At 65.6% G+C, this 14,616-nt stretch overlaps 1 protein-coding gene across 2 annotated transcripts in view; it reads right to left on the reverse strand.

Annotated features, from left to right (window-relative positions):
• Positions 1-14,616, reverse strand: part of WNT7B (Wnt family member 7B) — a 48,447-nt gene that overhangs the window by 8,605 nt on the left and 25,226 nt on the right. For both annotated transcript variants that reach the window (XM_070411296.1, XM_070411295.1), the window contains exon 3: positions 1,945-2,216. In XM_070411296.1, the coding sequence (XP_070267397.1) occupies positions 1,945-2,216 (272 nt within the window). The remainder of the gene's footprint in view (positions 1-1,944; positions 2,217-14,616) is intronic.

The raw sequence follows: 14,616 nt of genomic DNA on the forward strand, positions 1-14,616 counted from the left end.
GCCCCCCACCCCCCACCCTGGCTCCCAAAGCCTCCAGGTAAGTGAATCTCGCCTCCTCGGCCCCCCAGGCACTGATCTCGATCTGCCTGTGCATAGAGCAGCGATGTTCAAGCGGCGAATCACAAGAAGGTTTAAAACGTGCAATATCTGACTTGTCAGCGGCTCTGACCTCTCTTCCCTTAGGTTGTCAAGCAAAAAGCTGACAGCAGCCAACACAAGAGCCAACCGGTGTGAATGAATCAAGCTTCTACCCATTTGATATGTTAGATCAGCAGAAGAATAACGTATGTCTCGGTGTGCGGAGGAAGTCCGGAATTAGCTTCTGTGCCGTGAGGTGACGAAGGTTGACAATCTGTGGCCTAGAGAACGTGCCTACACACTGTCTGGAGGCAAACTGTGTCACTCATTCCTTCATTTACTTGTTCATTTGACCAAAATTTAAGAACCTCAACAGAAAAAAGCCAAACCCTTGGCCTGGCATTCAAGGCCTGTTCTGGGCTGGCCCTGCTTGCCCGCCCTTCCTGCTCCCGCCAGCCTGAGTCCTTTGCAGCCTCGCGCTCGCCCCCCCCCCCCCCCCCCCCCGAGTGCCACCTCCTTCGGCCTCTGCCTCTTAGTTCTGATGTGTCCTTCAGGCTCCACGGGGACATCGCTGCCTCCAGGAAGCTTCTGCTCGCCTCCCGCTGGTCCCCAGGGCTCCCGCTGGCCCTGGGTGTGGCCTCTGCTCCCCTCACATGCCCCCTGTAGGTGTGGGGGCAGCTCCCTGGCTAGGGTCACCTCTTACTCCTCCCTGTCCCCTGTGTCCAACCTAGCCCTGGCACAGAGGAGGGCAAGGAGCGTTCGTTGAGTGAATGAGTGAGCGGCCAGTGGCCTCCCCGGTGGTCCCTGGGGGCAATGTCCACTCCTCCTTGCCTGGAAAGGCAAGTCTGCCTGTGCCTGCAGCGCCCCTCGGGCCTGGCGCCCTGGGTGCAGCCGGGGCTGGGAATCAGACCCACAGAGGCGTTCTGCTCCGCTGCCTGCCCTATCTCTGGCCATCTTGCCGCCACGGTGGCCGCTCCTCCCGGCCCAATATCTGGGGCCCGCATCTCCCCGAGGCAGGACTGGGCCCGCGCTGACCTCTTCCCCAGTGTGTCCCTCCTGAATGTCCTCCATTATCTCCCCCCTACGCTGCACCCACCCCGTGCACCAGCCCCCTGCCCCCTCAGGCCCACCCTCCCCAGGCCGCTCCTCCCTGAGGGAACATCCCTTCCTTAGGTCTCTCAGGGCAAACTGAGCCAAAGGCCGCCTCCTCTGAGAAGCCTTTCCTGGTATCTGGTATGCCGGCATGACCCCCCTGGGACCAGTGCGGGGACGTCGGACTGTCACCTGGGGGCCTGCTCCCACCCGGGGGTCCCATCCTGCGTGGAAACAGGGCCCCTGTCTCCTCCTCCTCCCGGGGCTCCCTGCGGGGAGGAGGTGCAGGCACAACCCTTCATCACTCCCAGCCTCAGTTTTCACACCTCGGGAATGGGAACAGCGAGGTGCGTCTCTGAGCTGCTGCGAGGATCACGGGTGACAGTTCTGCCCAGCACCGCCCACACCGCCCGGCCAGGGTCCAGGGTCCCAGCTCCCACCTCCAGGAGGGGCGCCGAAAGCCCAGGGAGGTCAAGACCCGGGGACCTAGTGGCCACGCCCGCCCCTCTCACGCCCCTCCCATCCTACGCCCCGCCCCCTTAGCCCCTCCCACGCCCCCGCCCCGTCAATGCCTCGCCCCTCTCGCCGCCCCGCCCCTCTCATCACCCCTCCCTCCACGCCCCGCCCCTCTCATAGGCCCTCCCCTCCCACGCCCCGCCCCTCTCATAGGCCCTCCCCTCCCACGCCCCGCCCCGCCAACGCCCCTCCCCTCTCGTCGCCCCGCCCCTCTCATCACGCCCCGCCCCTCGCATCGCCCCGCCCCTCGCGCCCTACCTTCCTGCCCGCCTCGTTGTTGTGCAGGTTCATGAGGCGCCGCGCGTTCTTCTTGATCTCGCGCGCGTCCACGAAGCGCCGGGAGAAGTCGATGCCGTAGCGCACGTCGGCCGAGCAGCCGCCCCACTTCCAGCCCTCGGCCTGGTTGTAGTAGCCCTGCTTCTCGCGGTCGCAGCCGCAGTTGCTCAGGTTGCCCTGGCTGCAGGCGGCCGTGACCGCGTGCGCCACGCCGGCCGCGGTGATGGCGTAGGTGAAGGCGGCCTCACGGCTCCCTGCGGGGCGGAGACACGGTGAGGGCGGGGGGCTCCTGGACCCGGGCCGCCCAGCGCGCCCCCTCGGAGCCCCGGCTCGGCGGGCGGAGGGCACGGCCCGGGCTGCCTGGTGCGCAGCGAGCCCGCCCCACTTCGCGGCCTGTCCCGAGGGCCCGGCTGGCGGGGCGCAGTTTCCCCACGTGGGAGGCGCCTGTGACAGGTGTGGGACCCGGCCTCCCCGCCCCCGACTGCCAGCGCTGCTCCTCGGGGACCAGTCACGGCTGCAGACCCCGTGGGCTCCCAGCAGGACCCGGCAGAACCCACGCAACCCCGAGCCACGCGGCCTCTGTCCCCGCCTCCCTCTCTGACCACCCAGTCACCCCGCCACCAGGCCCGGGCCTCCTGCGTCCCCTCCTCCTACACCCCCGGGGCCTGAACTGCCCAGAGGTGGGTGCCGGGCCTCCTGCCTCCCTCACCCCCCCACCCCCCACCCCCCACCCCCCACCCTCCGTCCGCGCGGGCCCAGGGTGCAGGCCTGGCACCTCCGCAGCTCCCCTCTGCCCGAGCTGGGCAGGGCCGGCCACAGCCCAAACCCGAAGCCTGTGCCCACCCTCCAAGCCAAGTGCCCACCCCCACCGCCTCCGTCCATCAAAACGACGCTCCTCCCAGGGCTGCTCACATGCCCTGGGGGTTACCTGGTCTTTTTGGTGGAATTCCCTCTCCTTCCTGCCCAAATCATACCCCTTCCAAGACCCGTTCCCATGCCTCCTCCTGGCAGCCCTCCACGGCACCGCCGGAGTGAACCCTTGCCGCCGGCCTCCTTCTGTGGCAGGTCTGACCCTCTCCCGGCTCTCCACACTGTCTGCCTCAGCCCCGCCGCGGGGACTTCCTGGCTACAGCGGGGTCCGAGGCCCCTGAGAGGAACGGGTTCAGCTCTAGTTCTTTATTTTCCACGGCCCCTGGGCAGGCCCTGTGCACCCACCATCCTGGCCGTCTCTCAGCCCCTGTCCCCGTGCCCACGCCCGGAGGCTCCCTGTGGGCCCCAGCCCGGCACTGCGGGCCCAGGGCTCAGTGGTGCTGCCAGGACCAAATCCCCCTCTGATGGACGAGCCGGAATCCCACCGCCTGGCGAAGCGGTAACGGGGCGGGGCCGGCTTCCGTCCCGGGAGGGACAGCTGGGAACCCTCGACCCTGGCCGTCCACAAGCCCGTACCTGTGTCCCTGACTGCCACCGGGCCCTCTGCTCACCTGGCTGCCGTCCCTGCTGCTGGGGGCTGGGGTGACCCTCCAGATTGAAGGAGGGTTAAGGGTCAAGTCAGGCTCATTCCATAACATGAGTGAGCACTGACCGTATGCCCAGCCTGTGCTTGGCGCTCACTGTGTGCTCTGGGGTCCACCTCCTCACCCACTAACCGCCTGGGGGCTCACTTAGATGGGGTCCCCGTTCTCCTGGGGGGCTCACCCTTGAAGTCCTTGTTCCCTGGGGGCGCTTCGCTCCCAGCCGGGTCAGAGCACGGCCACCCGGGGACCAGCTGACCACAGGGAGGCATGGAACCTCAAAGGATGCCTGCCCTGCCTCGGTGGAGGTGGAGTCTGGGGAGGCTTCCTGGAGGGGGTGACATCTTAAAGTTTAACAAGAAGCACGTGTTAACTCCCTGTGAGCGCGTGTGGTATGAGTGTGTGTATACGTGTCTAGTGTGTGCACGCACGGTGTGTGGGTGTGTGCACTCCTGGCCACGGCAGGAGCAAAGGCGCAGAGCGGTGGCAGTTTGGTGCTGCAGGCTGCAGAAGTATGAGGTCAAGAGTAACAAGGAGAGAGGTGGTTGAGGTCTGGGGGAGCTGCTTGTGGCAGGCCAGAGACTCCTGTGAAGCAGGCGGCACTGCGAGGGCTGGGGTCGGACGCAGTGGCACTCAGAATCGAGAGCTCACGGCCGCACGAGGGGTGGGCGTTCCAGAACTGGTTAGAGAGGGCAGCAGAGCTGGGCGGGCCCGGTGGCCATTGCTATCACTCAGCAGCTGTCCCGCATCCCAGCATCCCTCTAAGCCAGTGATGGCGAACCTTTTGAGCTCAGTGTGTCAGCATTTTGAAAAACCCTAACTTAACTCTGGTGCCGTGTCACATATAGAATTTTTTTTATATTTGCAACCAGAGTAAAACAAAGACTTATATTTCTGATATTTATTTTATATATTTAAATGCCATTTAACAAAGAAAAATCAACCAAAAAAATGAGTTCGCATGTCATAGGTTCTCCATCTCTGCTCTAAGCCTTCGCATACGGGGCAGCTCTCATTACTGTCCCCATCTCACAGAGGAGCACACAGGCTGTGAAACGGTTAGGGGCTGAAGCAGGATCTGAATGCAGGCGGTGGAATCAAAGCCCAGGGAAGCAGAGGGAGGGCCTGGGGGCCTGGGGGCCTGGGGCGCGGTCACTGGAGGCCCTCCTGTCCCCGGCGTGGCCCCTTTGCAGCCAAGGGACCTGGGCAGGAGGAGACGGGACAGCAGGTGCAGCCGCGAGGGGAGGGGGTGCTACGTTTGGACAGCCTGGATCAGGGGCGGGGGCGGGGGAGAGGGACTAGCAGCTAGCTAGCAGATGCACGCTGGGGGCGGGGTGGGGGTTTGGGGGAGCTCAGGGGGACCCAGCTGGCTTCAGAGGGGGCATGACACAAGCTAGGCACCAGTGAAGGGGGGGCGGGCAGAGAAATGGCAGACGATTGTGCAGTCCTGCCAAGAGGCCAGGCCGGGGAGTGAAAGTCCTGCCCCAGAGGAGGCGGGCCTGGACCCTGCCTGACCCTCCTCTTCCCTCCCCCTCCCCTCCCCCCTGCCCCCAGGAGCCCATGGGGACTCCTCCTAAGCAGGCAGCAGGCCCGAGGCCAGGACTGTGCCTGCGGAGGGGAGGGCGTGTCGGGATCTCCCGGATCCTTCGCTGAGCGCCTGCTCCCACCTGGCCAAGCCCAGACCCGGCTCAGACTCGGTTACTCATCACTTACTCACCGGGCCGCCACTCCCAATAATTCCTTTTTTATTTGGTTTTAATGAGCCAAACCCTCTTGTCTCACCATGGAGACGGGGGGGGTGGGGGGGGCACTGAGGGAGTCCTGGTTAGGGGAGAACCCAGGAGGCTGGCCCTAGGTCCTGGTTCCCGTGCGCCCGCACTCTGTACACTCATCCAATTTCATTCTCTCGACAGCCCCGTACAGACCTGGACACAGGCTCGGGGTCTTCGGAGCTCGCCCATGTCAGCGTGCCCGGCGTGGAGCTGGGAGAGGGTCCCTCCCCAAATCACGCCGGGCCGCCCGGCCAGTCCCCAGGTTGCTGCCTGCACAACTTCCCCAGGGGGAGCGGGCACGAGGGCTGAGGAAGCCCCTCGGACCCTGGGCCTTGCTCAGCAGCTGTCTGGCTCCCTGGCCTCTGAGACGACCTCGAGCCCCAAAAGCCTGACCCCACCGGACCCCACCTACCACTACCTGCAGCCCAGCTTGGCCACATGGACACCTGGCCCACCTGTGGGCAGGTCGGCGGCCGCCAGGGTGCACTCCTTTTGTCCAATAGACCATCCGGCTGGGCCCTGCCACGGGCCCTGGTGCACGCCGGCCCTCTCCCTGCCTGGGGTGCCTGCCACCGCCCACAGGCTGGCCAGGCTCTGCACACCGCTGGGCCGGCCCCTGCTCCTGGCAGCCCCATTGGAACAAGGTGCCCCCTCTGGGCTCTAGCCAGGTGCCCCTGGGGCTCAGGGTGGTGGGCGGGGTCCACGTCTGACCCTTTAGTGCACCCCCAACTCAGTGTTGTTCCCTGTACCCCAAACACAAGCAGGGCTGGGCTGGGGGCCTAACTCACCACCTCCTTCTATCCCCACGACAGCCCATGAGACAGACCCTCCTGATGAGCCCACGTCACAGACGGGAACACTGAGGCTGGAGGCCGGAGCGGTTTGCTCCAGGCGGCAGTGGCGGCGGCAGGTGCCACAGGTGTGTCTGGCGACGGGGTCGGGAGTTGGCGGAAGGCGGCATGGTGGTCTATTTGGTGCCAGCAGCTGTCCTGGGGGTGCACATTGGTCTCAGGAGGCCTCGGGGTTCCTTTGGCATCAGAGCCCACCCAGCACATCTGCGTGTGGCCCCGCGGAGGTCACACACCCTCCCTGAGCCTGTGTCCCCATCGGCCAGGTAGGGCTGGAGATCCTCACCCAGCCCACAGCTCCGGGGCAGCTCTGAGGACAAACAGGACAAGTGGGCACCCTCTCCCTCACCCTCACCAAGTGGGAAGCAGGCAGGGCGGACCGGGGACGACCAGGCACCACGCTGGGCCCCTCTGTGACCAGCCAGCCCCGGCCGCCCCTCCACACATCACAACAGCAGAACAGCAGAGCCCTCAGGGACCACGGCCTGGGGGTAAACCGAGGCCACCGGGCCACTCGGGGACCATCGCGCTCCGCCCTCTCTTTCCTGTGGGTCATTCAAAATCAGCCCTCGCTGCCCCATGGGCTCCCGGCCCAGAGGGAACAGACCTGGCCCCGCCCTCCGTGATGCCAGCCGGGCCCGCTCCCCGGGAGAGGGGCCTAGCCTTCCCACCATCCCCCCACCCTGGTTCCAGGAGGACACGGGGACCAGGCCCACCTCTGAGCGGTGCTGGAGGGGACAGGGGCCGCCCAAGCACAGCAGGGGCCCGGGCAGAACGGAGCCCGCTGCCCTCCCCCATGCCAGGGGCTCCCTGCCCTGTCCACTCAGAGCTCCTTCCACTCCTAGCCCCCTTCCTGGCAGGGGCACACGCTGCCTGACTTCACACAGCAGCTCAGGAAGTGGGGGCAGCCCAGGCCTGATATTCCAGAATGACTCAGGTTTGGGGTCACATGTTCCCAGAAAGGGGACTCAGAGGCTGAAACCTCGAATTCAAGTCCAGACCGACAAAGAGGCCTTTCCGGGCCTCAGTTTCCCCACCTGCAAAATGAGGATAGTGGCCCTGATCCGGCCACATCATGTGGCCGACGGGCCCAGCACAGGGGGTGGCTGAGCTGAGTGTCATGCCCACACACATGACACACGCCACACGGGCTGTCCGTGAATGTGCACACGTTTGGGCATCCGTGTGTGTAAACCTCTACACGAGTCCCCATGCTCGTGTCCCGGGCATGTCGCTGGGCTCACCCAGGAATGTGGCTCCCGGGAGTGTGCGCCGGCGTGCGCACCGTGGGCCTGCCCGCGCTCGTGGCCACAGTTCCATTGACCCCGCCTCCCTGTCGAGCTGCGCTTGCCCTTGTTTAAGCAAAGAAAAGAAAACTGGCATCTTCTGTGCTAGCAATTCAGCAATAAAAAAGCACATGACCCAATTAAAACTAGGAAAAGGATCCGTAGGCATTTCTCCACGTGGGATGTACACTGAGCAAGGAGCACGTGACAGGATGCTCAGCATCATCAGCCCTCGCGGAAATGCAAACGGAAACCCCACCGGCCGGCGTGGCTCCGTGTCTGAGCGTCGACCTATGAACTAGGATGTCAGGGTTCGATTCCCAGTCAGGGCACCTGCCCGGGTTGCGGGCTTGATCCCCAGAGTGGGGCGTGCAGGAGGCAGCTGATCAATGAGTCCCTCATCACTGATGTTTCTCTCTCTCTCCCTCTCCCTTCCTCTCTGAAATCATTAAAAAAATATATTTTTTTAAAAAAACACGGGGAGAGAGCACAGCACCCCCGCTGCGTGGCTGAAACACAGACAGGCAGCGAGCAGCGGTGGCGAGGAGGCGGCGGGATCGGGGCCTCCGCTCACGCCGGGGCAGCCACGCGCTGTGGCCACTGCGGAGCCGCTCAGCAGGTCCTCAAACACAAAGCAGAGTTCCCAGCAGCCCCTCTCAGCACATCCTCCGGGAAACGACACACGTGTCCACACCACAACCTGGACACACACGCTCCCAGCAGCATCAGCCACAACAGCCCAGGCTGCAAACGGCCCCCACGTCCAGAAACAGGAGAACGGACAGAGAAGCTGTGGTCCGTCCACGCCGCGGAATATTACTCAGCCACAAAAAGGAAGGAAGCTCTGAGCCAGGCCGTGCCGGGTGGGCCTGGAACGCACACTCAGCGAGAGGCACCGGACAAAGGCCACGTGTGACATGATTCCATTCCTACGGGATGTCGGGACGGGGCAGGCCCACGGGGACAGAAAGCAGGTGGTGTGGCTGCTTTTGAACGAGATGAAAAGATTCCAACACGGACTGTGGTGCCGGCTGCACACTCTGAACACGAAACACCACTGGACGCACACGTTAAATCACGTTAAATCGGTGATGGTGTGGTATGAGGGCGATGTCTCAATAGAGCTGGGATAAAACAGCATGTGATGGTTTTAGGGGACTGCACACAGCTTGTCCTACTCGCTTTAAACCCTCACAGGCCCCCCCCCCTCACAGTTAGGGTGCTCGGCTCAGAGCAGGCAGGCGACTGGCCCGAGGTCACGTGGCAGGCCAACCCCAGAGCAGGGATCTGACCCGGGACCCCAAAGTCTGTGCACAGACCCCTCGCCACCCGCCGGGACACGGAAACCTCGTGGCCCTGCCTCCCACCTCCTGACCCGGCCTGGGCTCGGGCCCGCCTGTGTGAGCCCGGGCGCTGTGCTCTCTCGCCCCTTCCTTTTCTCGCTCCTTCTGCGACCCCCCAATGTGTCCCCAGCACCCAGTACAGCCCTCCCTCCCAACCAAGCCCCAGGGCCCGGGGGTGAGGCCCTCAGCCCCACCCATCCCCGAGCCTAAGACCAAGCACACGGCAGGCAAGACCGACCCGCTGCAGCCCAGGGGGTGGGCTGGGAGGCGGTGCACAGACTGCAGGCCCGGGGCACGCTCAGCGCCACGGAGGGGGCGTGGGCGGGGTGGCCGCGGGACTGGGGCAAAGGATGGCCGCGCCCCGCCCCCCCAGGAAGGGAAGCTGAAGCGGTCCTGGACGCTGAGAGAAGTGAGCCATGTGCCGGCACGGGGAACAGTTCATTCAGGCAGAGGGAACAGCAATGCTAAGGCCCTGAAGAGAGAATGAGCGAGGTACCCACACACGGATGTCCAAACATGTGCACAGCTACGGAGAGCCCGTGTGTGGTATGTGACTCGCGTCTGGGCATGAAGCTCCGTTCACCATCTGAGCAGAGAGCGGTGGGAGCGGAGCCCCCGAGAGGATCTTAGACATTATTCTAAGAAGGTGGGGAGCCCCTGGAGGGGCTGCTGTGACTGACACTGAAAGGGACCCTTGGGCTGAGGGTGGGCCTGGTGGAAGCAGAGACCCCTGGGAGGCTGTGACAAGCATCAAGGTGAGAAGTGCTGGCAGCCTGCCTGGAGGAGGAGGCCAGACCTGAGACAGTGGACGGGTGAGAGGGGAGGGGAAGGCGGGCCCAGGCGGGCTCCTGGGTGACACTGGCCCAGTCCTTTGCTCCCCAGGCCTCCGTTTCCCAGGAAACATGGGGTGAGGCCCGTGTAGTGGGGAGCCTTGGTCAGAGGGATCTTCCTAAGGAGCAGGTCAGGGTGGGGTGCTGGGTTGATGGGGGCAGGGCCACAGGCAGGATGGGGTCCCAAGTCCTCCAGGCCTGCACCCGGCTGCTGGCTGATGAGCTCCCACAAGCCTAGAAGTGGGGGGCAGTACCCTCCCCATCCACATGCAGCGCACAGGTGGGGAGGGGGCCAGGGAGGCCAGGAGACAGCCCAGAGATGCCTCAGGCCTACCGAGGCCCCAAGTCCGTATTTGTGCACTTGAAGAACCGCAAGCCTGGAGCCCGGGACCCCTCTGCCCAGTGATGGCCAGGCCGGCTGTTTCTACACCTGCTAAGGGGGGTGCATCGCAGTGTGAGTGAGTGAGAGCCGCGCAGGGCTCAGGCCTCAGGGACCGGGAGGTGCAGGAGCTCCTGGCTGCTGTGACTATCCGCTGAGCGGGCCTAGGCCCTGGGCCAGGGCAGCGAGGGCGGGGGGAGGCCACGCTAGTGCTGGGCGTGCTCATGTGTGTGTGCTCGTGTCTGTGTGTGCGTGTGTGTGTCTGTGTGTGTGTGCGCTTGTGCGTGTGTGTATACGTGTGTCTGCTTGTGTGTGTGCTTGTGTGTGTGTGCGCTCGTGTCTGTGTGTGCGTGTGTGTGTGCGTGCTTGTGTCTGTGTGTCTGTGTGCATGTGTGTGTGCGCTCGTGTCTGTGTGTGCGTGTGTGTGTGCTTGTGTCTGTGTGTGCGTGTGTGTGTCTGTGTGCATGTGCATGTGTGTATACGTGTATCTGCTTGTGTGTGTGTGCTCGTGTCTGTGTGTGTGTCTGTGTGCATGTGTGTGTGCTTGTGTCTGTGTGTCTGTGCGTGTGCGTGTGCATGTGTGTGTGTGCTTGTGTCTGTGCGTGTGCGTGTGTGTGTCTGTGTGCATGTGTGTGTGTGCTTGTGTCTGTGTGTCTGTGCGTGTGCGTGTCTGTGTGCATGTGTGTGTGTGCTTGTGTCTGTGTGTGTGCGGCTGGCCTCCGTCCTTCCCTCTCGGTGTCTGACTTTCCCTGTGTCCCTCTGACCCCCTGTCCCTGTCTGCAGCCCCGCCCGGCCCCGCCCGCCCAGCACGGGCTGAGTCAGTGTCTCCACGCTGAGCCCAGCCCGTCCGTTGTCATAAACAGAGCAGGCAGAGCTCCCGCCAGGCCCCAACACGCCGGCACGCCGCGCCCCGGGCCTTTGTTCTGACCCAGCGAGGCCCTCACACGCGCAGCCCTGCAGGTGGTTCGCGCTGCAGCCCGGCACGGGGAGCGCCCGCCCCGGAGTGGGTAGAGCTGGCCCCCGGCCACATGGCGAGGGGCGACCTGGACCGGAACCTTGGGGCCGGGGCCTGAGCTGGGCCGCGTCCAGGAGCCCCACCCGCCCCGGGCTCCTGTTGGGGAGTCAGCCTCGGGCCGCCTGCCCTCCTGACCGCCCGCATCTGGTCTCTCAGCAGAGGCTGCCACCGCCTGTGGGGGGGACAGGCGGCCCAGAGCCCCTGCCCCCAGGCCTGTGGTCCCGCCTGGCTGGCCCGGGGCAGAGCTGGACCTCTGGGGTCACACCTCAGCTCTTCCCAGGGCGCCCGGGGCGGGCACTGGCCCCTCGTGCGCCTGTGTCCCGCCTGTGATGTGTGCGCAGTGGGGCGGGAGTGAGCGATGCTGCTGGAAGTGGGAGGTGGCCGCAGGCCCAGAAATGACCCTCCCAAACGCGGTGGCCGCAGGCGTGGGGCTCAGAGACGGCTGTGGTCAGGGCTGGACCAGGCCGAGGGGACCAGAGCCCAGATCTCCAGACCCCCGTCCAAGGAACCCCTGGCGGAACCCTGGTGTGGGCACTGGAGAGGTGAGGGCCTTCCTGCCCCCATTCTGCGGAGAGACCCCAAGTCCTGGCGGAGTCTGGGCCCAGCCTCGGCCCCTGGTCCAGATGAGGAGACTGAGGCCCAGAGAGAGCAAGGCCCGTGCCCCAGCTCACACAGTGGGAGTGGGCAGCTGGCCGAGGGGGCTGCCTCCCTGGCAGTGCCCTCTCCCCTCCTGGGCCACCCGCCCACAGCCTGTCCTGCCTACTGGGGCCCGGCCAGCGAGGGTGGAAATTCCCACCCTGGACCAGGTCCAGGTGGCCTGCGAGGGCCCACGTGAGAGGGGCAGCTGCGCCCAGCCCGGCACCCAGCTGGCCAAAAGCTCTCTGACCTTCGGGCTTCCGTGCCCCCATGGGAAGGCCATGGGCACTCAGAGCCGCCCCCTCAGGTGCAAGCTGGCCCCGGGCCACACGGCGAGGGGGACGTGGACTGGAACCCCAAGTCTGTGTCCTGTCCAGGAGCCTCCACCCTGCCCCGGGCCCCCGGGAGGAGCCAGTGCCCGGCCTCCCGGACCCCACTGCGTCCTGAGGCAGGAGAGGCTCAAACCGCTCATGCCCGGGGATGTCCCCTGACTGACACTCAAGCCCAGCTGTCCCTGGTGTCCCGGCTGCTGGACCCCAGGCCGGGGAGGGGTCGGGAATGACCGGGCGGACAGGACAAAGACCTGCTTCCCTCAGACCCAGGGCCTGAGCCCGGCCCCGGCTGGCCCCCTGGGGATCCAGAGCCTTGGCGACACCTCTCGCCTCTCCCAGGCCTGGCACAGAGCGGGCACTCTCTGCCCAGGCCGCCCAGGGACAGGGCTGCCCAGGAAGCAGCTGGCCAGCGACCTCTGCCCGCAGCGGAGCTGGAGGAAGTCCGGGGAGAGTCAGAGTCAGGTTGGGGTTCAAATCTCCGCCCCCCGTGGCCAGGCGGCAGCTCCTGACCCCGCCGGCAGTGGGCGGCCCTGGCAGGCCACCGCGGAGCTCCTGGCGGCCACACCAGGTGGAAATACGGGGGGAACGTCACCCGGCAGCACCTGTGCAGCCCATCTAGCCAACAGCACCGTGTCCACGAGTCAGCCATGAGCTATTAAAGAGCTATTTCACTTGCCTTTTCTCTTTCAAAGTCTCCGGAATCTTACCCTCGTGCACGGCCCAGCCTGCACGTGCCTCGGCCCAGAGCTCCCAGTGGCCCGAGAGTGGACCTGCGGCCTGGAGCCCTGGCCCTCCTGGGGACCCGGGGCAGGCACCCTGGTGCGCAGGAGGCGCACGGGACCGGGGTCGCCCTCCCTTTCCCAGGCCCCTGCCTCTGGGTCACTCTGCGACCTCGGACTGTCCAGGAACCCATGCTTAGGGGTGGGGAGCTCACTGCTCCGTAGGGTCTAGGACTCTGTGGTGCCCTGCCCCGGCTGTGAGGAGCTTTGTGAGCCCTACTGTGTGTGGCTGCGGCGCTCAGGGCTGGCTCCCAACGCAGATCTCAGCCACGGAGCAAACAGGACGGAGACAGCGGCCGGGGCGGCCACGTGAGCCAGGATTAGGGCGGCCCTATGCCTGGTCATGTCTGAGTGCCACATGACGGGCGGGACGCGGTGTCCCATGGCCGCTGGGGTGGGTCGGAGCCCGCGCAGGTGGGTCCCCAGGGCTCCGGCGGGGGCGGGGCAGTCCTCCCAGGCCTGCCAGGCGGCCAGCACTCACCCCTACCACGGCGCTCTACCCTGCCCCCTCCTCCGGCCTCGGGTCTCCGCACCCTCCCGCTCCCCCTCCCGCTCGCCCTCCAGGCTCCCGCGGTTCCTGGGTAATACCAGGGGCTCTCTGGCCCCTGGGCCTGGGCGCATGCTGTCCCCTCCACCTGGAGCCCCCTTCCCTGTGCTCACCCAGGCCGTCTGAGTCACTCTGACCCGCCCTCGGGTCTCCCCTTACTTGCCGCCTGTCCAGGAAGCCCTGGCCACAGTCCTGAATCGAATACGAGACCCGTTAGCAATGTCCTGCCCTGCTCGGGGGCCCTGGGGGCCCTGAGTTTCTAGCAGGGGTCCCTGGAATACAAGCTTCACCCCCAGTTCTTGTCCTTTCTGCCCCTCCCCTACTTCATGAAGACAGCTGAGGACACATTCACGCCAGTGTGCACGCACACACGCACACATGCACACACACACACATGCATGCACACGCACACACATGCACACGCTCATTTCCAGAAGAGACAGGTCAGGCGCGGCCTGGCCACTAGCTCATTCAGTCGATGAGGAAGGAGGCTGCGGGCACAGGGAGGCCACAGGCAGGAGGGGACCATGTACAGCAGCTGGAGGGGGCGCGTGGGGGCCTCACTCCGCGAAGGGCCAGAGCCACCGGGCGCCCAGGCAGAGCCAGCGCGGGCACCTCGGGGAAGCTGCAGCGGCTATGGAGTCGTGAGCGCCCGTCCCTGGAGGCACAGGTGCCGGAAGAGGGACTGGGCCTTTGCACAGGGGCTGGTGTGCCCCTTTAAAGGGGTTCCCTTCGGTTCTCAAGATGTAGGCATGGCCCAAGGTCACAGGCAAGGCCCGAGGGGGCCGTCCCCCACCCGGGCCATTCCCCCTCTTGGGGCCAATCATTAATGGTCACCGCTTGAGTGGCTGCTCCCACAGTGCCCCGGCTGCCTGCCAGCTCATGGCCCGGCTCCCATCTCGTGCCCAGAGCCCCCGCATGCCTCTGACGAGGACTGGCCTCGCTCCTCGGCCCACTCCCTGCTCGTGATGCCCAGCGCCCAGCCGCTGGCCCCGGGAGGAGCAGGCGCTGGCTCGGGCCGTCACGGCACCCAGCCCGCTGCCCGCAGAGCGCAGCCCAGCTCCAGCGCGCCAGGCCCTCTGGGGAGGATGCCAGCGGAGGCCTCGCCTGGGCGGAGAGCCCCCCAGCCCGGGCAGAGCGCAGGGCGGGCTCGGGGCAGGTGCTGGGTTGACCTGGGGCTGAGAGCGGGAGGAGGGCATGAGGAGGTGATTATGGCTGGGCTGTGGACAGGGAAGAGTCAGGCAGGGGAAGTCAGCAGAGTGGAGGGGAAGGTGGCCCAGGAGGAGGGAAGGGGCTGGTATGCTGGGGAGAGGAGGGAGGCAGGAGTGACACAGGCAGGCTACTCAGTCACCAAGCTGAGGAGCTGACTGTGTCCT

Source organism: Myotis yumanensis, unplaced genomic scaffold (genome assembly GCF_028538775.1).
Source record: "Myotis yumanensis isolate MYYU_CA2020_CCGP unplaced genomic scaffold, mMyoYum1.0.hap1 SCAF_3, whole genome shotgun sequence".
Classification (NCBI taxonomy): domain Eukaryota; kingdom Metazoa; phylum Chordata; class Mammalia; order Chiroptera; family Vespertilionidae; genus Myotis; species Myotis yumanensis.